Here is a 25,783-nt window from a genome sequence, read left to right on the forward strand (position 1 = left end):
AATTCCAATCTCATCGGGTGAGATTTAGTTTCCATTGTGGTTTCCATTTCATACACAAGTAACATAATTATTATCATCATTGTGTCACAAATACAAGAAGAAACAGATTCTTACTTTGTTCACATGAAAATCCATAACATATGGTTTTAGTTTATATGGTAAGACACATCTTTTCTCTCACATTAGTCTGGTTAAGTGTATTTGACACAGTTAAGGATTTAAATTGAAAAAAATGCTTAATAATATATTTTTAGAAAAAGCTTCAGTACAATGCTCCATATTGGTTGTTGCTGGATGCCTTGTGGTCAACATAAAGAGGATGACGTCAGACTGCTCAAATTCAGATCCCTATCTCTGTGAAGCTAGCAAACACGTCTCGCTCTCCATTGGAATTACATTTCAAAATAAAAGCTGTAATTTCGGGGGCTTTTGGAGTTCGATAAAACTGTGTTGTATTAAATTAATATAAACAGTTGAAATCCGATCCCAAACCTATGTTTTGCTGGATTAAATTTGTAATTTCAAAAAGACCAAACATCTTTATCATTCGACTTTGAAACTTCTGCTGGCACCGTCCTCCCTTTCTCTTTTAAACTTCTACATGCTCGACTGTCAATCTTGACTTTCACCCTAAATTAAAAAAAATTATCTGATGTTGCTACTTCATTTAAATAGAATCCATCTATCTCTATCTATTTTTTCTTTATGTGCTTGGTGACAAACTGTTATATGTCATATGCTATAAAAGAGGTAAAAAAAATTCAATTCAAATTCAATAATCTCTCGTAGGGTTCACCTGGGGCACTGCTGAAAATAAATCATAATAAGTAAATCCAGGTTGTATTTTTAAAATCACAGCCTACTTACTTTCTCTGTGCTGTGATTTCTTTCCCCGGTGCTTTTATTATGTTAATCTCCGGAAGTTGGTCGCATCATATTACGTTCGTGCAGCCAGTGTTCAGTAGCCTGGGTCTGGACCGCCAACTAAAAAAGCAGCAGCACCGGCAGGCACCAGAAACCCGTTCTCCTCCCGGACGGTGGCATCACTGGGGCAGGATCCGTCCTCCACGGAGGGCCCGGAAGTCCGCGAGGGTCCATGCGCCTCAAGAGCACCGGCGGCCGGTCAGCTGTGGGCTGAAGCGTCCGAGATGTTCCGAGCTGCCTGCAGCTGCACAATAACACCGACACCGTCTCTGGCCCGGGGGCACCGCGATGCTGTTCAGACGGAGAGCCAGGTAACGGTAGCGCGGGCGTCAGAGGGTTAGAATCGACGGGGCTGAGATGCGGAGATTTCGGGGAGCGATCTTAGACGCGGTCCTGCAGGGAGGAGGCGTAGGTGGTGGGCTCACCCCGCACACACACAAAGGCCTTTCTCTTCGTTCCTTCACTCCGTCTGTGAGATTGTGTGAAGAAGCCAACGCTCCTTTGTGTCTCTGATGCAGAGGCTGATGTCTGGAGGGTTTCGGAAACATCCTAGAATCCTATGAAAGATGTTATTTACTCAGGTATATGGTGACAATATCCCTGGGATAGATGCCTTCACAATACCCCAAAACACAGTGAGATGATCATTTTAACTGGCCTAGGATATTGTATTTTTTTTAAGTCATAAACCATACAATATAGGTGTGCTTGCCCATTTCATTATTACAAAATAAAAATAAATCATGATAGACATGTTTAGATTTGAGTATAAAAAGAAAAAGTATCATAGGATAGTCATAGGGAAGATTTGCGGTTTAGTTTCTTATCAATAGTTTTATTGTGATGTGTCAATCTTCTTAAAGGTTTAATATTTTGCATCACAAAATGTTCTCATTTGGAATCACTCAAAACACTTGGAGGCAAAAGAAAACATAGAGAAACAATTCCATTACCTCTGTCGTCTTTTGTATACAATAATGACAACATGATGATGTAGATGCTCCAGTAAACATCTAATGAGTTTCAACATTTCATCCTTTTTTGTATTTACATAACAAACCAAATGAAAGGGACATAGATTTGATCACAGATTCCCCGGAGACCCTAAAGTGAGGATTGTCTTGAGCATGTGACACCGTCATAAGTCTGCGCTGACGTGAAAAGAGATGGTTTTCCTAACAAGCTCAATTTTCACGGACACAAGATCCTAAATCATCAGCCGGCCAAGAAAATGTCAGCCCCGCTTTAATAAGTCATTTAAAATGTCTTGTTTGTGCCACCACAGCAACAAATGACGTGAGTGCCTTTTTTATTAAGTGGACTGTGGTGAAACTTGCAAAATAGTTCTTTGAGAAGGTGACGTGGATGATGTCCTGTTGTTGTCAGCCTGCGAGGAATCTGTTGAAATCCTTCTTGTTTATTAGGACAGCAGCAGAAAAAGAAGTTGATTGACTGTGTGATGAATTATTGTTTGGACTTCACACCTTCCTGTATTTCCTCAGCAAACAAAAGGCGAATGGATGAATTATTATGTGTATTATCAGTTTCAATTTTGTTTATCTATTCTCGCAACAGCAAATCTTGCGGTATCTTGTCCACCACACTAATGGAAATTAAGGTGTGGTGGATAAATAAAAACTACAGAAGATTTTAAATATTTTTTTTGACTCCCTAGACCGCAAAAGTAAACACAGTTGCAATAATACGGACTTTGCAACAATACTCTCCGTATTATTGCAACCGTGTTAAGTATCGTTGTTAGTTTTTCTAGCTGAAAGCTTCAAAATGTAATCCCTGTACTTAATTTAAATGAATGAAACCGCCGTCACTTACTGCCACGAAGCAGATCGTACAGATGCACATATATAAATGAAGATTTCATACTTGCTGTAATTATTCTTTTCATTTTAAGCATAAGTAGTACAGTGGAATGATTTTAATTGGATTTTAATGGAGAGTCTGTGAGTGCCACATGACCGCCAAACTCTTACAGTGCTGGGTCAGAGACGGTGTTTGAATATGGCTGTAAAACAGGAAACGGACCCACAAATGGGGAAAAAATGCTGGTGCGGTATGTGGCGATGGTGAGCTGGAGAAGACACAAAAATTGCAGTTGGACTGTGCAGTGGTTTAACATGGTGTTCGATCACTCATATTTTGCCCTGGGGAAAAAACGCTAATTTTCTTTGAAGACTGTTAGTTGAAGTCCCATGATAGCTAATGTTTCTGCAAGAGGAAGACACTAGATGATGCGAAGTAATAATACGATGATCCTTCTATATTCTGTGTTGACCAATATCAATTATATTTCAAGCAAAAAATTAAACAAAGTTGTGTTACATACCAAGCTAGCACTCGCGCTAGCATAGCTGTTTGTTGGTCTGGACGGCTATCAAATAAATCATGTGTCATACATTAAATTGTCGTCCACTGATGACCCCCGTCCGTCCACTATCAAGTGAAGGAGTTTTTTCTTGTGAGTATTTAGAGCATAAAGTCATTTGAACTCTCGCCCTCAGTCTTCCTCCTCCTAGTCACTGGAGTGTGCGCTGAACTCCCTGAAGGAGTTTCTCACTCACTGCAGCAGCAGCCGGTGTCTTCAGTGGGGATTAGATCTTCATTTTTCAACCGGGGTCACGTCAAACTTAACGTCATCGCGGTGGTCTCACCAGACGAATCCTCCATCAGCGTCTTTTGGCCTTTTTATCAGTGTGTTAATGATGACTTCTTCGTTTTTATTTCATGACTCATCAAAAAAAACCCATCTATTTCAAGTCCCACTCACTCCATCCACCTCTTCATTCCCTTCACATCATTAAGTGTTTCTTCTTTGAGAAGAAAAGTGTCCCTGCCTGGAACCTCTCCTCCCCTCTCTACTCTCGACCCGTCCCCATCAATCTTTCAAGTCTATTCATCCGCCTGCTTCTTCTCCGTCTAGGATGCTGCGGGGAATGGTGTGTGGTCGGGTGGGACCCGTGTGGATGTGGAAGGCGCTGCTTCTCTTCGTGGTCATCGCGTTCGCTGGACAACTGCTCGGGGTCATCTTTAACAAGAGGTACGTGTTCTTGTTGCTGATTTGTATATAGAAAGATAAAGCTCTTCAGTGAACACCTTGACAACAATACAGTGTTTCGAGTCAGGACAGAAAACTGCCTGATGTGTTTGCACTTCCTGTCCAGTCCGGCGAGCCAGCAGGCCTCGTGTCTGACAGAGTTACTCAGCTGACCAGTCAGCTTCTCCGTTGGCGCGCTGAAGCTGCAGCTCTCGCTTGAACTGATGATTAAAGTGCTCGTGACACAAGTGTGATTGTAATTTTGCAAGACAATTGGTAGAGCAAGAGCAAAGGTGTTGAAGTCCAACTGGAAAACATGAGTGAAGTAACTACACAACAATGGAGGACCTGCTATTAGCTGCAGCTCACAGCGTGAGCATTAGACATAATCCATATCAATGTGGTGTAATGTATCCAGTTTTTATTGACTTTTTCATGCTGATCCAAGTCAAAACTCTCTTCTTAAAAAGACAGACTTGGCTTTGCAAAATGTCAACAAAAGGACCCACACTATTGTGTCACTGCCACAGTCTAGTCAAAGTTGCACTAAAGTGGCTGTTTTTCAATCACAACATTATAACTAAATGTTTTCAGGCACCTTGTAAGTCATATATAGATAATTGAAAATGGCTTTTTTTCCACAAAATATGCAAAGATTGTGACGAGAAATTAACAATTATTAAAACAGTTCTTAAATCAGTTAATGGGGTAGTTCACACAAAATTCAAATTTCACTCAATTTCACTCGCAGACAGAAATGTATGTCCAATCGCATAACAATGGGGCTCACTTTTGTTCTTTGTCTTCTCGTCTCCAAAGCCCGTACATGAGAAATTGTTTACAAAAAAAGTCAATTTCCAGCAGAAGCTCCCTGAGAAGAGCACTGAGTGACTGGGAGCTTCTGCCACAAACATGCCTGAAATATATACTTGGTTAACTTTTTTCTGAATTTCTTATGTCAGTGCTTCAATGCTTTTGTATTAAAATGGTCATAACATGTGCAGGAAGTACCATTAAGTATAGTTATTATTATTAAATGTAACTAACATACTGAGAGTAAGACTATAAATTGTGCAAATGCATTCAACTTGGCATAAAAGAAAAACGAAATTCCGCACATTTTTGTAATTATCCATTAGTGACATTTTAAGGGGCAACTTTTATTGACGTGGTAATGGTCTTCACTCCTCCAGCCGGCTTTAATCACGCACCTCTTTATTTATACAAGAAGTCCCTTGGAGGAGGCGAGTGCCGTGGTGATAAACTTGATTTCTATCTATCTATGTTTCTATTGATGTGTTTTCAGAGTTTTGTACAAACAGACACATACTGATGATACAATAGAGGTTCAACATCTATTTAAGACACACTTCAATCAACACATTAGTTGACCTTTTACAGCTCATTGCATATTTTACTTTTCTTTTACATATTAAATATTAAAAAAAAAAAATCTTCTACTCATTGTAGACTTGATGATTTTACAATGATGATTCATGCAAGTGACATGAGAGTGCATTGTTATTTACCACGTCGTGTTTGTTCTGGTTATATAATTGATGCCACGACCGAGTCTAGACATATTAACTTGGCTGTTGGAGCCACACCAAACCGCTTTATTCTGCATTGCTGCAATTATTTTAAATGCTTTTTAGCTTTGGACACATTGGACGGGGCTTCTCTGCAATGACATGAGGTCTGGCCTCGTGACTTGACCAGGAGGAACATAACCCAAGAAATCTAACTGAAGCACTGTTCACGTCTTGCTGGAGTTTAATAGCTGCGAGTCAACAACAATGACACTGAATGCTCGAGTGTTTTGTTTATTGTGATGGAATGCGGCCTGAAAAGTCGATTCCATCCACCCCCTCAATGTCGACTGATTAACAACGTGTAGTTAGTGGGCCGTAAATTGAAAATGTCACGATGGGAAGTTTATTTTGAAGAGGAATGTGTTCTGCTAGCTAAAATGGCTTCTCTTCAGTCATTATGATTCAGCCCGAGACATTTTAGTTTCAATCTAAGAATCAATCAAGGAAGTTTCTAGATAATACTTGCATGTCTTTAGTTTAGTTTAAATCATTCCAGACTTCCTCTTATCTGGTGGCACATAATGAAGTATATCTGTTGAGTTCCGGCTACTTGTCAGAGCTATCTTTATTTTAAGATTGGTGGTTTCAGCAGTTCATTTGTGTCCTGTGAGCTGCAGAAGTCGATCCGATATGTGATGAAAGAGCCACATGAGCCACACTGGGGAATAAAAACGCTCATGGTGTCACTACAATCTTGTCTGAATTACGTATTTTAAAGGTCAACACGTATTTGAAAACGCACCAATAGAATGTAGAACTGATCGGTGTAACCCATTGCAGCCTCACCGAGCTATAAATAATTCTTCAAAGCCTTTTTTTCCCTTCACTCCCCAAATCTGGGATGACTTGCAGGTGTTGCTGAAGACTTCTTTTCTAATGATGTGGTAGACCTGTGCTCCTGCTTGAAAATTAAGTATTACTGTTCTAGATCATTCTTTCACTCCTATGGTTTACCAATAGACATGTTTAAAAAAGCCTCTCCTTGAAGAAAAAGTAATTATTTTTAATGATCAGATTATTTTTTGTAAATCTTTACTCTACACTGAGTTGGAAGATAAGAATAAAAGTGCGCCAATTATTTACCCTGTGAGCTGACTTAACCTGAGTATATAGAACGCATTGGATTGTGAAGGCTCAACAACATGTGGCAGTTGTGAGATACAGATCTAGAAATGTCAAAAAGTGGGCATGTATATGGTTCCCTTTATTGAGGACAGGAGGGAAGAGGTCATGTTAAGCATGAAATGAAAATTTGGCCTAAGTGTGATTTTATAAAACGGAGATAAAAGTTTATTCTTACAGTGGTAAAATATTCTTGAATTGGCAAGGGCCTTAAAAACATCATTTAATTTGTTTAATTTCATTATGTAAAGATGAAATGACAAGAACTGAGCTCTGTGGATTAACAGCACAAACATCATGCTCATCTCTTTAAATCAGGTGTGTGTTACGCAGGAGATGTATGTCCTGCTCCTTCAACAAACACTATCAACACATTAATTGACTTTAATTTTAATGACTTACTAGGAGGGACCCGGACTTTGATGCACACACAACTTGTAACGGCTCTTTCAAGGCAATTTTCTTTTTCTTTTTTAAAAAAACATTGTTTACATGAAAGAAAAATGCCACAGATCTTTGAGCCGATTAAGAATTAGCCCCAAGACAAACATTTATATTAGGAATACATGCTGCATCTACTTGAATAATGAAACGATGGGGAAACACTAAGCCTGCGGTCTATTCAAAAACAAGCCGAGGAAAAGGTGGGAAAAGGGAAATGCATTAGAAAGAACCTTATAAAAGGTAAAATATGACATTTCATCTTGTTGTGGTGTGTTTTAACAGAAACAATAACATGAACTTCATTTGATCAGTTCAGTAACAATTTAGATTTCTGATATTCACTCTGATTAAAAGCTGTAATGAATCAAAGCTGTTGCAGCTGGTGTAATATTTCATATATATTCGAGATTCTTAAATATTTCATCCGTAACTCAATGGAACGTGAAGCGGCGTGAGCCCCTCCTCCGCTCCTGTCGGCTGTCCATGACCTTCATGTGATGCAAGCATTCCGATCATTTTTCTCTGTCCGTGTTGAGACCCTCAGTTATATTGCAACGTATATCCAAATCAAACTCTTCAATCATGTTGTTTTCAATTCCAAAGACAAACTAAATATTATACTAGCCTTAATAAAGAGCATGGCTGGAAGAAAATAAATATTTCATTGGTGCAAACAACACAGTTCGGATTTAGTAAATGAACATTTGACTGTGTAAAAAAAAAAGATTTAATCTAAGATCTCTTTTTGTTTCACACAACATACTTATCATTGTTTGACCTCATCCTTGGGGTAGTTCATTTATATGACTGTATATACGTTTTTAAAAATTAGATTAGATTTTATTTTAACGCAAGATGTTAACTTCTAAATCAGGAAGTTATTCAGTGACGTGTCACATCACAATAACATTTCTCCCATGTGTCCTTCAGCAACGTCAACCCACATCCTCGGTCCGTCTTCTCGTCGCCTGATGCCCACGGACCCTCTCTGGGCTCTTGTCAGCCCAAGACCCACATCATGTTCCTCAAAACACACAAGACAGCCAGCAGCACTGTGCTCAACATGCTGTATCGCTTCGGAGACGAGCACGACCTCAACTTTGCTCTGCCGATCGGCTACCAGCTGGGCTACCCACTGCCCTTCAACGCTCACAGAGTCAAAGGCTTCCTGGGCCCCAAGATCATGGAGTACAACATCATGGCCAATCACATGAGATTCAATAAGCCTGAGGTCAGTGGATGAGGGATTGTGGAAATATGCTTTCAATTGATTTTTTTTGTTTGATGAGAGATAAAATAAAAGCCACTTTGTTATACACATCATATCAGTCTTGGTACTCGTAAGAGAGATTGAAGATATCAGGGTTTTTCTTCTTAATTCAAATATTTATTTTCTTTCCAAAGTTGAACCTGGAACAAATGACAGAAAAATAAGATCATTTAAAATACTTAAAGAGGCTAAATCTTTCAAGTTCTCCTCCACCAAACATCACAAAACGGACCATTACATTTGTTGATGATTTCCTAATCCTATAATTCTAATTTTCAAAACTCAAACATAACACCAAACAAATGCGGTAATTGGGTAAGATTGATATATAAGGAACCATATGCACAAATTTGACTAACAGTAATATCTCAGAAACCATAAATATAAACCGAGGATGTAGACAAGGGTATCCTTTGTCCCCTTTGTTGTTTATTCTGGCCATTGAACCCTTAGCCATTGCAGTAAGATCACATGGAAACATCTCTGGAATTACCATAGGAGAGACAGAAAATCGCCTAGCATTATATGCTGATGATGTGTTTTTTTTCCTCAAAAATATCAACAGCACTATCCCAAATCTAGTGGACTTAATTGAGAAATTTGGAAGATTATCAGGTTACAAAATAAATAAATCGAAATCATCTATAATGTTGCTAAACCAAAAAGAAAGGAGAAATCCATCAAAGATTGTGGAACAATTTAAAAATGTTGACTGCTTCAATTACCTTGGTATACAAATTGTACCACTGTTAGAAAATACCGTAGAAGTGAATTATAATCTAACAATGAAAGAAATTTCAAACTCTTTAGACAGATGGGAAAACTTACCTATATCTTTGATAGGGAAAATAAATACGCTCAAAATGAATTTTCTTCCCAAGATGTTGTATTTGTTTCAAAATTGACCACTGCCACCACCAAGAAACCTGTTCTCTCAGTTAAAAACTCAAATTTTTATGGAAGAAAAAACACCCTAGACTGCGCCTATCGTTATTGTTCTTGCCCTATGATAGAGGAGGCCTTCAATGTCCCAACCCACAATGGTACTATTGGGCAGCCCAGTTGAGAACAATGATGTTCTATTATACAAAAGATAATGTGCCATTGTGGAGGGAAATGAAGGAAAGTTAATTAAAACTACCCTTCCCCATGTTCTTAAATTCGGCCAATTCGAGAAGATTAAAAATGCATACAAATAATCCTATAGTAAGAAACATTATTAACATATGGGTCCAAGTTAAAAAATATTTCAAAGAAGGCGACTCACTTTCAATCTTCAGTCCAATATGGGGAAATGAACAATTCCCCCCAGGAAAAAGTGAGGGAGGTTTTGGCATTTGGGCTGAAAGGGGTCTACGAACAGTGGGAGATCTTTATAGCCCTGATGACAAACAATTTCTGTCCTTTAATGACATCATATTCTGGGGCTTGAATCTATTCATGTAAATGTTATTTCACCCTCATTTTATTTTATTTTTGATATATGTTTTGTTTGTTTTTTTGTAAATCTTTTGTTTTGTATTTTAATTTTTTCGTTTGTGACTTTATTGTGAACCTGTATGTGTTTGTATATTGTTGTTTGAAAAGAATAAAAGAAATTGAATGAAAAAAAACAAAAACATAAAGTTAAAGAGAAAGTAGCACTTAATAACATTTCATCTGGGTTTCAGAATCTTGCCCTTTCGTGAAAATGTCTAGAAGAACCCAAAAGCGGTTTGCCTTGTTCAAGCTAGCACACTGACCATTCAAAAGCACAAACCTCGTGAATTAGATCATGCAATTGTAGGCTTTCCCCTTTTGTTGGCCATGTCTTCAGTAAGGGCGAGGGATTACATGCCAATGACTCGCAATCTGGAGCCAAGAAGGGAGAGATGAAGTGGGTCATTCAGATCGAAGGTGCTAGTGGGTGTAGAATTTACTGACACATTGCCTGAAATTATTTTGTTGTACATATGAGAGTAGGTTTAGAACATCCAAGATTTTTTTCCAGATTTAGTCATAAAAGTGTCAATTTCAATCAAATTTGGTCCAATGTTTCGAAACATGAACAAAAAAGAGCTCAAGGAAAAGTTATTTTGCAATGTGTCTCCTATAATGAAATCCTCTTCTGCCCCATAGGTGGAGAAGGTGATGCCTGAAGACAGCTTCTACTTCTCCATCATCAGGGAGCCGACAGCCCTGGCGGAGTCCTCGTTCGCCTATTACAAAGAAGTAGCACCTGCCTTTCGGAAAGCTAAGGGACTGGGAGATTTCGCTGATGACCCGACAAAATACTACGACCCTCGTCTTCGTAACAACCACTACGCTCGCAACCTCCTCTGGTTTGACTTTGGCTTGGACCACAATGCTAACTTCTCATTGGCCACAGCTCAGCGGGGAGAGACCATCGTCCGCCAGGACTTCCAGCTGATTCTGTTGTCTGAGTACTTTGACCAGTCGATGATTCTGCTGAGACACGCGCTCTGTTGGCCTATGGACGCGGTGGTGTCGTTTAGCCTTAACGCTCGGCAACAGAAACCCAGCAGCCTTGGCGGAATGAGTGGAAGCTGGGTGGGCAAAGCGGCTGCGGCCGCGGGCGTTGGCGTAAGAGGTGGACATACCCAAGCTAAGATCCCTCCAGATCTGTCGCTGACAGAAGAACAGCGGGAGAAGCTGCGCCAGTGGAATGCCTTAGACTGGTACTTGTATAAAGCCTTTAACCGGACCTTTTGGGAGGAAATCGATAGGATTGGCCGTGCTAACATGGAGCAGGAGGTGGCTCTTCTCCGAGCTCGGCGTCTAGACCTGGCGCAGGTTTGCCTGAGGAACGGAGGGAAACCTGTTGAAGCCCATCGTATTCGAGACAAAAACATTAGGCCTTTCCAGAGTGGATTTGTGAGGATTCTTGGGTACGAGCTGCAGCCAGGACTGGACAACACCACCAGGACAGCATGTCTTAGGATGATCAGGCCTGAGATTCAGTACAAAGATGTGCTGGATGCTAAACAGTTCCCTCGTGCTCAGCAGATCCAAAACCAGCCACAGAACGCAGGCCTGCTCAAAGTCCCCGGTGGCTCCTTTTTTAGACCTGACTTGTCCAGGATGGGGCAAAGGCAGGGAAACGAAGATGGAAGGCCCATAAAGGAGGGCGAGAGAGACTGGGATGGAAGCCGTTTAGCGTGGAGTAACCAGACTAATGTGAGGCTAAGAAAAAAGCAATTGGAGGGATTTTAAGATTCTACCCCAAATTCCGGAAAATTAATTAAGTAGTTGAGGAACACCTCTTCTGTACTTCCAATTATGGCTTGCTTTCTTAAATGTTTCAGCCCATACGTTTGTTTAATGCTCGGGGACCTTTGACCATTGGGATGCTTTTGTAACCACAGCAACAAGCTAAATGATGGCTGCAGAGACCACTGTGTTGAGGCCATCACCGTCTGCACTTCTTCCTGTTGTGTGTAACAGTATGCATACGATTTTGAGCATTCCTAGTTCACCACATTCCCAAACCCCCCCCTGTTGACGGACTAGCACTTCACAAGAACAACACAAGTGGCGTTGTTGCTTTATTAACATTTAATTTCATGTTAAATGTTTCAGATTTCTTAAAATGTATATTGATTATCCCCTTTTTATTGAACATGAGAGAACTTCAAATATGTAACAATGAGTGCAATCTGGCAGGAGAATGTTTTTTCGATTCTTGTGGTATTTCAAGGCAATTAGCTAAATTAAAGCCATAAGCATTTAAAACCATTTATATACATATATCTATATTAAACCTGCTACATTTTTTAATTTGTGAGGCTGCGGCGCGCACGTTAAATTTTACTAATCCATGTGAAAGCAGCATCCAATCCAATTAAATTCTAATTATGAAGTGCTACATTTTTTTAGAGGATACAAATGGTACAGAAAATGTAATGAGTTGTGTTTACTTGATCAGTTATTGATATTTGGGGATTTGTGCAACCAAAAAACAATAATAGAAACTTAAGTGAAGGTGTGTCTGCAGGAAAATTAGAAGGGTTTAACTACAGTCATGGTTATTTCTACTTTTTATACCTCTGTTTTGTTTGTTTCCAATAGTTTCAGACAAATTATTTATTATTCTTCCTATTTTAGGAACAATTGTGGGACTGTACACTTTGTTTTTCCATGTACGGCAGCCATTATTAAGCAGTGCATTGAGCTTGTCACAGTAACACGAGCAGCTTCTTTCTATGTAAAAGATTGATGAGAGAGAAAGATGATCCTACGACTAGGATTTTGGTTCCTCTTAGAGAGCTGTATCTTTTCTCCACCTCCAAATGACATTGCAATGAAGAACATTCAAGAAAAGGGTCACAATGATATTCTCTGTATTTGTTTAATGGATTATCTTGTTCTGTATTTATCTCCTTGTGCTTGATTTTCAGAGAGGTAGCATTTTTGTTTTGAAACTTTTACTCACATGCAATTTAATAGCTTCAACTGTTCAAGTCCACTTTGAAGTTTAGAATAGATTGAATTTGTAATCAAGTCAACATTGAGTCAATAAAGCCGGGCATTTAACTTGTTTAATTTCATTATGTAAAGATGAAATGACAAGAACTGAGCCCTGTGGATTAACAGTACAAACATCATGCAATTTTGAGAAGCTCATCTCTTTAAATCAGGTGTCAAACTCGGTTACGCAGGAGAAAGTATGTTCTGCTCCTTCAACCAACACTATAAACACATTAATTTACTTTAATTGTAATGACTTACTAGGATGGACCCGGACCTGAATTTTGTAAACTTGTGACTTCAATTTAAGTTTTATTCAAAAGAAGTATGACAAGAGTCTTTGGCTTTTTGTTCTTTCTTGCAGATGCCTTCCTCACAATATTGATAGTCTTTGACTTAATTAAATGTAGTAAAGAACACTTTTTCTTTAAAAAAAAACAGTAAACCTGTTTATACCGATATTTTTTCAACACTTTGCACAGTTGATGTCTTCCAAAAATAATGTTTTTTTCCATTCTTACAGTAAACATAATATTTCTTTAAATATTTTACCCATTACTGTGACTTCTTAACTTATTACTTTAAAATATGTTTATATGGAAGATGTTGGCATGTGAGCAGGTATCTGAAGTCGGTTTAAAGCCCATTGCGGATTTATACTAAACCATGCCATACTTGTGTGACAACAAGAGATGCTTATAGGGTTTTTAATTTTTAATGCAGAAGAAAGGTTTTGGAAAACGAAGTACAATGATTTACAACTCATGAGTATGATTGCTGTCAGATATTCAGTTTAATGCTTCAATTAATATGGGTATGGGTTACTTCATAATTTGACAACAGAATACACTGCATCTGGTTATGGTCTACTATGAGTACAATGCTTGAGTTTGTTCTAAGAGTTTATAATCAGTAGGTTGTGTTTACATTGAAACCATCCTCATTGGAAATGTTATGGAGTTCACAAATGTCAGCAGGTCCCTCATGCTGACGTTTTATCTTCTCTGCTTCCATGTCCTCCAACACCACAAAGCCAAGTCACTACTGACTGACATACTGACAGATATGAATCATACAGAAGTGCAGAAGGTCATTCCGGAGACAAATGGGTCTTACTTGAAACTATTTTTCCCTGGTTGGAACTTGTAAACAACAGAGCTTTTGGTGTGCAACTGTTTTCAAAGAATAGAATAAAACCGACTTAAATCCATTGCCTTGCTCCTTATTATTGTGCATATATAATTGCCGTAGACAAAAGTCTGTGCTCATAGTTATCAAACTGTTAAACATTAATATTTCAGTGCGTGTTCTATAGTACCTCAAATGATTGAAACATGGAAGTAAATCCATTGATAGCGTCTGTAGTCGATGCAATGTGTCATCATTATTTAAAGAGGAAACATTGCTCCAGTTTATGGTCTGCAAGCTAAGGTGGCTTGGAAGGAACAAATTCTTGAAAAATGTTCATTAATTACTTAACATATTTTCAAACTCTATAAAAACTTTACAAAATATTACATGTTAATATATTATACCAAAAACACTTACAAGTAATGTGGAGATTAGTTTAAATTACCGCATATTTTTAAATTGAATAATGACATAAACATTTGTTTCGTAGTTTCCGTTCGTGACGATCGAGTTTGCTTCGATCGATTAGTCTGGTCTGACAAGGAGCCGCTATCGAGTGACTTCCCTGCTCTGTTTGTAGCTGTAACTGCTACCGTTGAAAGAAAGTCTGTCCAGAGCGTTCGCATGAATATAAGCGTTATTTTTTGGGAAAGAAGGGAAAGTTGGAGCCGCGTTGGGAACTGAGGGACATGCTGAGTGTCTGGACCATGTTCTCTGGGACATCCGGAGGGCGAACTTTGGATGTGTTGACATGCCTTCAGGTAGCAGGTCTGTAGTCCCGGAACAATGGCGTCCGCGTGTGACTACCTCGTCTACTTCCCTGCTGCTCCCGTAACCGACCTCTCGAACCCGGCGTCGTTCAAGTCGCTGCCCCGAAAGAAGCACTTCTACCTCGGCGAGAAGGTCCAGTTTATTTTCGTGCTGCGGTTCCGGAAGGGTCGCGAGGACTGGTTGGGGGGCGTTTCTTGCCAGATGGGCTCTCTGGCCGCCGTGACCAGCGTGTGCGCGACCGAGAGCTGGCAGAGGATCCCCACAGAGTCCGAGGTCCAGAGCTGCTGCAGCGAAGAGGAAGAAGAAGAAGAAGATGACGCCGAGATCCGGGGAAACAAACTGGACAGTACCGAGACCTTCACTCGCTGCAGCCCGCTCCACACCCTCAGCAGCCCGGCCAGGGGAGAGAGGTCGAGCCCAGTGGAACCAGTTAAGGTACGACTTCAATTTAAGTAATGCAAGAAAGAAGCAAAATGAATTTGAATTATGTTTATAGTAACAATGTTTAACTGTTGTCCCACACATTTCGTCTGGGACCTTATTTGAGCTTCAAACCGGATTGAATGTTGATTTAAGAACTGACTCATGTATGTCAACAACAGGCTTGTAAAGTAACTTCAGCTAAAAGTATACAGTTTAGGCTAGTCTAGCCCTTTTGTTCCTGTATGAGTGTTTGCATCTCACCTTTCCTTCCCCAACACTCTTTACCCACTTTTAATACTGTTATCTTGACCCTCCTGGTCAATGATGACATCTATCGTTGCCACTTCTCACACTTCTTTAAACTCTTTCTCATAAAGCTTCCCTTTCAATGTCGCTGACGCTCTTCTGTGAACATCTGGCAGTCGCCATCCAACACTTCGGTCAGTGTCCATTAATATGGATGCTGGACACCAAATTCCCCAATTTATGTAACTTGCCATTTATTTATTTTTTATTTTTTGTCTTTTATATCTTTAGTCTGCTCTGGTTTCGGACAAAGAAGTTGTGTTCTGTCTCACGGCTTCTTTGGATAAACTGCCTGTCAACACACTTAAGGCTAAGGTAAGATGCAAATGCATAGCTTTCACTTCTCTTCTCAGTTTTCATGCTTCTTGTTTTTCAAACGGTAATATTAAGATGAGGCTGATATCGAACCGTAAATATTAATGTTTGTCCTCAGGTGGTTGTGACTGTGTGGCAGCAGGGGGACGGCCAGGCTGCAGTCAGGGATGATGATTACTTGACTCTGTTGCAGCTTTCTCCACCGTCACAAATCTTCAGACGGGATCTGAGCATCTTTAAGGCTCAGGGTAAAAATCCTCTATCACTTGTCGTGTGAATGAGCTTTGCATGTAACTTTAATGTATATCTTTATTTTTCAGTGACTACAGTATTGAAAATCCTTCCACCTCCAAGTGTACAGTGTCAACAACTGAATGTTGCTGGAAAATACATGACCGTCCTCAAAGGTCTTAACACAAACTATATATATATATATATATATATATATATATAGATTATTCATCTTTTTTCTCTAGTATTGAACAGCAGCTCTCAGGAGGACATTGCTATACAAGATGTGAAGATAATTCCGAACTACAACCTCTCTTACCTTCCCATGATGCCGGATGGTTCCGTTCTCATAGTTGACAATGTCTGGTAACTACACGTTCATTTTTCAAGAAAAAAGATCATTCATATTATTTTTGTTTTATTGATAATTACTGTCTTAAATGTGTCTTGTTTAAAAAATATTGTATTTTCTTCAAAGCAACGTAAGTCTGTAACTCTTGACACATCAAGACCCTAGCTTCAGTCAAGTTTACTCAAACTATAAACCTGCTAACTAGCGAAAAAATGTTTTTGTATGAAGTTCAGTCCTTGAATATAATCCCCACATTAAACAAGCCAGCGGTGAAAAAAAGATATCTGGACAAGGTTTTCAATCTTTTCCACTAGCCTGGTCAATTCTTCTTTTATCCTACAAATGCAAGTCGGATGACGTTGCTACCTTTAGGTCCCCATTAAAAAGAGCCTTACCTTGTGGTTCATCAAACTATCTTTTATCTACAGCTTTTTTTTTTCCTGACAAGTTAGAGGTAATTTTTATTTTGTTTTTAGAAGTGAAAGGTGTGAATTAACCACAAAGGAGTCTCACAATAACCTCTATTCTTCTTATGAAAGCCACCAATCCGCTGAGGTCACAATGGCTTCCTACTGCCGAGTGACAAGTGAATCATCACGTTTACCCAGCATGCTCAGCGCCCTGGAGGAGCAGAACTTCTTATTCCAGCTGCAGCTACAAGATAAAGATGAGGAGGATTCAAGTGAGGTGAGAGCTGCCTGACAGAGTAGGATCATTAAATGAGGGTATTCAAAAAAAGTGAATTTCAAAAAATATTAGCAGGGGGGGATTTCTGCTGACGTCATTGTTTCTGTAACTATGACTCATCACCTTGAGTCACCTGTCTTCATCACTAATAAGATTATCTGTGCAGTTGTGATGGGTGGGGTTGACATACTACATCTTTAATTATGTCGTTTAGTTAAGAAATAATTAGCTTAACTTTATCAGAGATGCTGCTCAGCCAGAAGATTCCCTGCATAAAGTTAGTTCAGGATAATTTGATTTTGCAGTGATATTGAAATTTTTAAGTACTTGATTAACTGTAGAAAACGCATATCATATATTTTTTATTAAATTCTATACAACAAGATAGAAATGTTTTTTCTCAAAACAAAGACGACTTTTATAAATGACAAGCGTATAAGTTAAAAGTGAACTTTTACTTTTAATGTGGGCTAGCTTGTCCACATTTATTTATTTATTTATTTATTCATTTATTTATTGACTCATTTTCTTTACCGCTAAATCCCTGGAGCCTATCCCAGTTTCATTGCGCGATAGGCGGGTGACACCCTGGACAGGATGCCAGGGTGTCACAGGACACAAAAAAACATTCACACACACTCATACCTATGGACCATTCCCCCAAGTTCCCAATCAACCTCTGTATGCTTTTGGACTGCTTTTCACTTCCGCTTCCGGTGAGCCTTTGATCGGCTGCTTGAACGTAAGCTCCTGCAATAATTGCCCAAAACAGTCGTTTTAATGACTACTTGTCCGGATATTATGCTCATATCACTAAAGATATGTATCAAGCATCTCGAATCTATGATCGTGATGCTCTTTTCAACATCAGAGAGTCGATGGAGGATTATAACCGCGACCGTTACCAACGTCCGGTGAATATGTTTCCGGCTCCGCTTCTCATCGACTCGGACTCTGTGGAATATCGTTTGATCTCTCGGGTACCGGGCGATTTCCACAAGCGATCAAGTCGGTCTGGAGTTCAGGTCAGGATGAGACGCGCAGTCGCGATCGCTCGGAACAACTCTGACGTCATCGAACGTCATCGATGTTTGATCGACATTCCTCTCGCTTAAGAGTATGACGACACATCAGCGCTGCCGTCTGTCCAGACCTCAACGAAAGGTGGTAAGATTTTTTCATTTCCTCTCTTTAATTCGGCTTTTACTACCGAGTTGAACTTCAGTGACAGCTGGTACCCACGTGACCGCTGTTCGCTTCAAAAGATCCCGCTCTGCGCGCCTGTCAGTGACGCGGCGTCGTCAGTGACGTCATCGGTGCTGAATGTGGGACTTCTTAATGTTCGCTCCATTACTAATAAATCCTTTATTCTTAATGATCTTTTCACAAGAGTTAATTTGGATTTATTATGTCTTTCTGAGACTTGGCAGAGAGAGGAAGAGTTTATTCATCTGAACAAACTCTGTCCAGTAGGGAGCGCTGTTCTGGGGAAGCCTCGCCTCTCTGGTCGTGGGGGTGGTCTTGCTACTGTTTTTAAGGAGAGTTGTTCTTGCAAAGTGATTCAGACACAGGAATTCACTTCTTTTGAGTCTCAGATGATCTTGGTTGGTTCTACAAGACCTTTCTATTGTGTGTCAATCTACCGCCCGCCTGGTCCTGCGGCGATGTTCTTGAAAGACTTTAGTGACTTCTTATCTTCCATTATTCAAATGGAATCTGTTCTTATTCTTGGAGACTTTAATCTTCATGTTGATGACGTCACATCTTGTTCTGCTAAATAACATTTAACTTTAACTGAAGCCTTTAATTTTGAGCAACATGTTTCTGAACCCACTCAACAAAAAGGCCACATTTTAGACTTCACTGTTTCACTGGTCATTGTGTTGAAATACTGGATCAAGTGGCACCTGTTAAATCGAACTTGAAAATTCAGAAAAAACGGTGCCCTTGGACAAATGAAGATCTCCTGAGTCTGAAGAGACTTTGTCGAAAGACTGAGCGTCTCTGGAAGTCTACTAAACTTGAGGTGCACAGACTTCACCTCAGGGATCTGTTGACTTCTTACAATGAGATGGTAAAAACTGCTAGATCTGATACATCAGAAAACTGGTAGCAGCAAATAGGAAAAACCCCAAAGTTTTGTTTGACACGATTAATTCTCTTGTGTCTCCTGCTCCTCAAATCACGCCTGTCTTCTGTGAAGCTGACAGCAATGCATTGTTGAGATTTTTCATTGACAAAATTAAATTGATCAAAGAGAAAATCTCTCCCCCTTTGTTTGGAACCCCTACTGTCTCTGAGCCCATCTCCTCCTCTTGGTCCTCCTTCACTGCTGTATCTTTGGGTGATATTTCAGCACTAGTGAACAAGATGAAACCATCCTCTTGCTCAGATGACGTCCTTCCTTGTAGGCTTTTTATCAAAGTATTTGATGTAATTGGCCCCTGGGTTACCAATATGGTGAACCTCTCCCTTTCCACAGGGGTTTTTCCCAATGCATTTCAACATGCCATTGTGGAGCCTCTGCTCAAAAAACCAGGCTTAGACCCAACTGACCTCAGTAATTTCAGGCCTAGTTCTAAGCTCCCTTTCTTGTCCAAGATCTTGGAGAAGGTGGTGTCTGAGCAGCTGTCTTTGTTCCTGGATCAGAGCGACATCCATGAGAAGTTTCAGTCTGGCTTCCGTAAACATCACTCTACGGAGACAGCTTTATTGAAAGTGTCCAGTGACATCATGATGTCGGCTGACTCGGGTAAATTCACTGTTCTGGTGCTCTTGTATCTGTCCTCAGCCTTTGACACAGTTGATCACCAGATCCTGCTGAGAAGACTAGGGGATGAAGTGGGACTGTCTGGGTCTGTGTTAGAATGGTTCTCATCTTACCTTTCTGGGCGCAGTTTTAGTGTATCTGCCAATCAAATGAGGTCTGAATCGGCAGATCTGTTGTGTGGAGTCCCTCAAGGTTCTGATCTGGGTCCTTTATTGTTTTTGCTGTACTTGATTCCCCTCGGTAAAATCATTCAGAGATTTCCAGATGTTTCTTATCACATTTTTGCTGATGACATCCAGCTCTACTGCTCTTTTGATCCAACTGAGCCCCAAAGGCTGAACAGCTTAGTAAATTGTTTGCTAGAAATCAAACAATGGCTGAGTGAAAACACTCTACAGCTAAATGTGGACAAAACTGAAACACTGGTGATTGCTCCTGATGATAAGATTCCAGGGTTGAGTCAGTACTTGGGTGACTTAGGTCAGTCTGTCAAACTGAGCCTGAGAAACCTGGGTGTTGTATTTGATAAAGACATGTCTCTTGTTCGACACTGCAGAAAACTGACCAGAAACTGTTTCCTTCAACTGAGAAAAATCTCTAAACTTAGGAAAATGTTGTCGGAACATGATCTGGAGCTTGTAATCCATGCGTTTGTTTCTTCTCGTCTGGACTATTGTAACAGTTTGTTTTCATGTCTTAACAAGAAGGAGTTGTCTCGCCTGCAGTTGATTCAGAACTCTGCAGCGAGAATTCTAACCCGCTCAAGTAGAAGAACTCACATTTCTCCGATCCTTAAAACTCTTCACTGGCTTCCAGTTTCTTTCAGGATCAACTTTAAAATTCTGGTTCTTACTTTCGGAGCTATTCATTGTCAGGCCCCTCCTTACATCGCTGATCTGATCCAGACCCCTTACACCCCAGCTCGGGCTCTGAGGTCTGTGGATCAGAATCTACTTATGGTTCCACGCACACGACTCAGGACCAGAGGAGAGAAATCTTTTCAGGCTGTTGCTCCTAAGCTTTGGAACAATCTTCCTCTCTCTTTGCACTTGATGGAGTCTACTGACTCCTTTTAGAAACATCTTAAGACGTTTCTATTTGTTCAGGCTTTTCCTTGATTTTCTGGAACTCCTGTGTTGTTCTCAGTATTATCTTGATCTTTAAAGTGTATATACTTTTTTGAGTATTGTTTTGTTTGTTTAAGCACTTTGTGACCCTGGTCTGGAAAAGCGCTATATAAATAAATATTACTTACTTACTTACTTACTTACTTACTTACTTACTTACTTACTTACTGTGGGAGGAAACTAGAGTGCCCGGTGTAACCCCACGGGGAGAACATACAAACTACACACATACAGGTCACTAGTTGCCTCCCTCTTGACCTGGCAGCTTCTCGCTGTGAGACAATCGTGCTAACCACTGCACCACCGTGTGCCCAGACAACCTTTAATCAGTATAATTCCCTGAAAAACATCCTCGATCTATCCTGAAGAAAATCATTGTGGGCACATATGGAATGTCCTGGTGACTCACCGGTCTCTCTTCGTGGAGATGGGTTGAGTCTACAAATATAAGTAGGTCAGGGTCGAGATTTCTATAACATTTTTGTTAAAGAAGTTTGTACAAAGCGATCAAAAGGCTGAAGTAGCAGAGAATGTCACGAGCTCTACATCATCTACCATTGAGTCAGTGACCTGTCACCTCTCTAACCTCTCCTATCCATGTTCACCGTACAGCTCTACCATTACTCACAGTTATTTTCAGCAGCTGACTTGGTACTTGTGACTCCAGGCTTTTCTTTTGGGTGTTTGTCATAGTGAATCAGAATTTTAAATGTCAACCTTAAAAGCATGATAACAATGATCTATTTTAGTGCTTTTAACTCGTGTACTGCACAGCTGAACACAAACACAAACCTGTTTCATTTGTTTTTGTTGTCAGGGTTTTGAAGTCCCTCTAGTGGCCGTGGTGAAGTGGTGCACTGTGTCGCACGCCTGTAAGAGGTAAGTTCTGCTTGGAAAAAACGGGTTTTAAAGTAAGATGAAGAAACTAAGACTGGTTTTCCTTTTACAAGGCACATCTCCACCTGCTACTCACTGCCCAGTATCCGCCTGGACCGTCCTCGTCTGATTATGACGGCCTCCTGCCCGAGATCAGTCAGACCTCTGGAGCTCTTCCGGGTCAAGTACACACTGCTGAACAACCTGCAGGACTTTCTGGCGGTGCGTTTGATGTGGAATTCTAATGGTGAGTCAGAGATGTGGAGAGAGAAAAGAAGATTGCATCTAATTCCTGTCTCCATTTTTCTGTTCTATTTCATTCTCCAGCACGTCAAGGACACCCGGAGTTGGTGGTGTGCAGGTCCCCCCACAACAACCTGGGGCGTTGTCAGAAGGGTTCCAGCATCTCCTTCACTGTCGCCTTTCAAATCCTCCAGGCAGGACTCTTTGAGGTAAAGTCTCTTCGGAACTTTAACGTCATTGTCCAGTCCATTCACACACCGCCATCTTGTCTCTTCTCAGTTAAGTCAGCACATGAAGCTGAAGCTTCAGTTCTCTGCCTGCCCTCCTCCCTCACCCCAGAGGTTCTCCTCATCACCTTCCTCAGCCTCCTCCCCCAGCCCTGCAGCGAGAGAGTTGATAGAGAGAAACGCTGTCGGTCGCTCCCACAGCTTCTCCCACCAGCTGCCTTCCAGGTCGCACCACGTCCGGTAAAAAAGTCTTTCTATTGTAACTTCATGTGTATATGACAGAGAAATGTCTCTCTCTAGTTTAAGTTTAAAGAGATTGTTTCCATTACTGTACCATCTCGAGGCTCAAGTGAGTGACATTAGAGGTTAAAGTCGGGCGTCGATCCTCACTACTAGCATGTCGACAGATCCGGCAGCATGATGGATCGTCTTGCCATCACTCCACCTGTGCTCTCTCCGGTGACCAAAGGCCTTTTCCTGCCACCCGACAACACCGTCCTCCCGCTGGACAAGATAGCAAAGCGAGACTGCAAAATTCTGGTTCTGGATGCCGGCTGCAGGTGAGAACACAGAGCTTGAAGGTGTGAAGCCTTGAAATTCATACTTAACCTTGACTGAAGAACTTCATGTTACGGTGTTTCTTTTTTCCCGGTATTCCAAACTGACCTTTTTTTTCCAGATGATCGTCCAAGCGTCCTAAAAAAGGCTGTCTCACAAACTGCTGTCCCACTTCCTCCTGTGTTGTCAAGTGTGGACAAACAAACGTGGTGCGGGGTAAACTGAGCAGGAAGATGCTCATCTGTGGGTGAAGTGACAATATATAATCCCTCTTTGTGATGGTTTACATTTATCTTGCTAAAGCAGGAAAACAATAAATGTCAGACACTGGAAACTTTTTAATTGACCTGAATTGTTTACATAAACTAGAGCTATTAACATATCAAAGTTAATATCATGAGAAACGCTGGGCCAGGAGCAGGAGAGTTTGTTTGTATTTGCTGTTTTCAACTTCAGGAATGTGAGAAATGTGGACAAACTGCTGTAAAAACAATAATTTCACAGATTCTCACCCCGACATTTTGTGTGAAACATTATGTGAAACAGTGAAAAGACTGTGATTGTGGGGATGTGGGTTTATGCTTATTTATTACTGTGGGTCCTTTGAATCTGTATTGTTTACTGTGAGTCCTCATCATTTCACTCCATCTTCACTGGACCAATGACTTCAGGAATTGCGAGATCTGTAGTCACTTGAAACTCTTCTCCTTCAGCTGAGATGCTATAATGTTGACCTTGTCTTTTCTCACGTTATCATTTGATGCATTTCATTTAGTCTTATTACTATGAAGCATATTCTATAGAGAAGATTTCTAACATTTCCAACACATCAATATGTTTAGTGAGTGAAAAATTGTAACTTGTTTTGTTTTTTAAATTTCTATTTTTTATCTCTTCGGAAAGGAAAATGCTTTTTAGCTTAAGCACATTTATGACTAAGTAATGTGGATGAACCACCAGCAGAAACTGAGGGGAAGTAAATGTATGTTTGATGTCTTGTCTAATGGCCTCTTGGGTTTTTTGGTAAGAAAACCGATTCCCGTGATCAGAGTGACTGTTTACAGTGTTGAGAACCTGCTGCGTCACTGTGATGGTCTGTAAAAATAAAGTTTTTGAATCTTTAAAAATGAGGAAAACTTAAAATAAAAGTATTCATAAGTAAATAAAATATTGTTTCATTTATTTTTTTCTGGCTTACTGTGAAATATTGACACGATTTAAAAATAGATTGGTGTGCACACTTTCGTGTCAGGGCTGGTTTAGTGCGACTGGCCAAAATCCCAACAAGCAAATAGCAAAGCTATGGGAGATGAAAAGCTCTTATTGAACCCCGGAGCAAACCCGAAACCACACCAATATTTGCACTTCTTTAATTAGACTTGGAACATGAGGATCACATTAATAAAAAATTACATCAAAAAGCATAAGTTAACGCACAAGAGCACACCACAGTACTTAATAATATTAACATATTTGACAAAACAAATTCAGGCTTTTATTTCATCTTTGCTGAAGCCACAGATGGAAGTTTCACACATGTCGTACAGCAGGTGTTCGCCTGATTCACATCATGGTCATTTTGTCGTCTTTCTGTTGGTCCATGTTTCCGTACGGGACACCTGTGAGCAAACGTGATGGAAACGCATCAGTTTTTTTGTAGGTTAAGTATTGAAGTACGACACTCATACAATACAAACTATACTTACTTGTAGATCTCAAGCTGATGCCCTTTTCCAGCTTCTTTGTCCTGAAAAGAGAACACAAAAACTTTAAGCCAGACTTTTTAAACTATCTTTGACGGAGCCTCTTGCACAAGTGATTGAAAGTGAATAAATTATAGCCTCTTCCCAGTGCTCCTATTGGTCAGTGGTGATTCATTTTTGACATTTTTCTCACCCGCTCGCTGCCGCATGCTTCTGAAGTGAATAAACATGTGACCTGGAACAGGAAAATTTGATGATTTGTTCAATTTGGTCAAAGCCAGAACATGAGATGAAATCTCTGTTGAAGACCAATTCATACTAAAACTATCGTAACTGGTTGAAATAAGCCTAGTATGAACGCAAATCAATTGTTTTTTTAAGGGTACTGTAGTACTTTTGATGAAATCTATTTGTAACAGATAGGCTGCTTGAGTGTCCTTGCTATATTTATGGGTTCATGTGGTGCTGCCGAGATAATGACTTAGTTTTCTTGGAATGTTAATGAAAGTCAACACTTACTTGGACTTTCCTATACAAACGCACACGACAGTCAGCACGATGACGAGGATGACCACCACAGACACGAGCACAGCAATCAAGATGATCCATTTCGTATCTGTGCAGAAAAAGTGGTGACATAAGAGCGTCGTTATAGTTCAAGAGTGCATCTATGAGGGTTTTAATCCGACAGTATCAAGATGACCACAGTTTAATAACCAACACAGTTATAACAGCTGCGCACTTAAAATGAAACCCTTACCGAGTCCTTTGTCAGGAGTTATCTTCTCAATCTCACAGGTCAAACCCTCAAATCCATCGGGGCACTGGCAGATGTAGGTGTTGTTGTTGCCTTCTTGACACGTTCCTCCGTTCAGGCAAGGGTAGGTGAGGCAAGGGCTCGCTACAGGAAAACATATCAGTTCATTTTTTTATAAACACAAACATTGTGCTTTTCCACTTCGCAGTTTCCGCGGACTGAGCTTGACTTTCCCTGCTATCTACTCGCTGTGGGCGGGGCCATCATAACATATCACCGTGAAAATCTTCTGTCCAGCTCCAGCTGGATGCTTTCATCAGCCACAGGATACAAATAGGTCCTGACCTCGTTCACGGATCACAGAACAACTTTCCGGACCGACACACTACATAATCTCACATCGTTTTAAAAAAATGGCACGTTTGTTTTTTGGTC

The 25,783-nt window shown here is 40.3% G+C and overlaps 3 protein-coding genes across 4 annotated transcripts in view; 2 read left to right on the top strand and 1 right to left on the bottom strand.

Moving 5' to 3' along the window:
* The first annotated feature begins 964 nt into the window (after nt 1–964).
* Nucleotides 965–14,081, top strand: gal3st4 (galactose-3-O-sulfotransferase 4). Its single transcript, XM_087789740.1, has 4 exons — nt 965–1,235; nt 3,863–3,979; nt 8,065–8,365; nt 10,523–14,081. The coding sequence occupies exons 1-4, from the start codon at nt 1,213–1,215 to the stop codon at nt 11,615–11,617; spliced, it is 1,536 nt and encodes a 511-aa protein (XP_087645866.1). The 5' UTR covers nt 965–1,212; the 3' UTR covers nt 11,618–14,081.
* Nucleotides 14,082–14,554: 473 nt separating this feature from the next.
* On the top strand, nt 14,555–24,056 carry trappc14 (trafficking protein particle complex subunit 14). 2 transcript variants are annotated; one of them, XM_087789742.1, is made up of 12 exons: nt 14,555–15,208; nt 15,734–15,817; nt 15,936–16,065; nt 16,138–16,224; nt 16,294–16,414; nt 16,940–17,087; nt 21,802–21,863; nt 21,935–22,107; nt 22,188–22,312; nt 22,383–22,570; nt 22,738–22,911; nt 23,010–24,056. In XM_087789742.1, exons 1-11 carry the CDS (start codon nt 14,789–14,791, stop codon nt 22,892–22,894), a joined length of 1,695 nt encoding a protein of 564 aa, XP_087645868.1. In that variant the 5' UTR covers nt 14,555–14,788; the 3' UTR covers nt 22,895–22,911; nt 23,010–24,056. The 2 variants fall into 2 exon arrangements, with proteins under 2 accessions (XP_087645868.1, XP_087645867.1); XM_087789741.1 differs by having other exon boundaries at nt 22,738–22,890.
* Nucleotides 24,057–24,436: 380 nt separating this feature from the next.
* zanl (zonadhesin, like) overlaps nt 24,437–25,783 on the bottom strand; it is a 42,227-nt gene continuing 40,880 nt past the window's right edge. The window contains exons 123-126 of the mRNA XM_087790217.1: nt 25,352–25,492; nt 25,111–25,207; nt 24,595–24,635; nt 24,437–24,507 (exon numbers count right to left, since the gene is read on the bottom strand). Of these exons, the coding sequence (XP_087646343.1) occupies nt 24,452–24,507; nt 24,595–24,635; nt 25,111–25,207; nt 25,352–25,492 (335 nt within the window). The 3' untranslated portion in view covers nt 24,437–24,451. The remainder of the gene's footprint in view (nt 24,508–24,594; nt 24,636–25,110; nt 25,208–25,351; nt 25,493–25,783) is intronic.

This window comes from Callionymus lyra, chromosome 4 (genome assembly GCF_982586985.1).
Source record: "Callionymus lyra chromosome 4, fCalLyr1.hap1.1, whole genome shotgun sequence".
Classification (NCBI taxonomy): Eukaryota; Metazoa; Chordata; class Actinopteri; order Syngnathiformes; family Callionymidae; genus Callionymus; species Callionymus lyra.

Coding starts and splice junctions, on each gene's coding strand:
- gal3st4 (XM_087789740.1), top strand. CDS start 1,213: ATGCTGTTCAGACGGAGAGCCAG. Junction 3,980..8,064: donor GGGGTCATCTTTAACAAGAG/GTACGTGTTCTT, acceptor TGTGTCCTTCAG/CAACGTCAACCCACATCCTC. Junction 8,366..10,522: donor TGAGATTCAATAAGCCTGAG/GTCAGTGGATGA, acceptor TCTGCCCCATAG/GTGGAGAAGGTGATGCCTGA.
- trappc14 (XM_087789742.1), top strand. CDS start 14,789: ATGGCGTCCGCGTGTGACTACCTCGTCTACTTCCCTGCTGCTCCCGTA. Junction 16,066..16,137: donor GAGCATCTTTAAGGCTCAGG/GTAAAAATCCTC, acceptor TTTATTTTTCAG/TGACTACAGTATTGAAAATC. Junction 22,108..22,187: donor TTTGATGTGGAATTCTAATG/GTGAGTCAGAGA, acceptor TTCATTCTCCAG/CACGTCAAGGACACCCGGAG.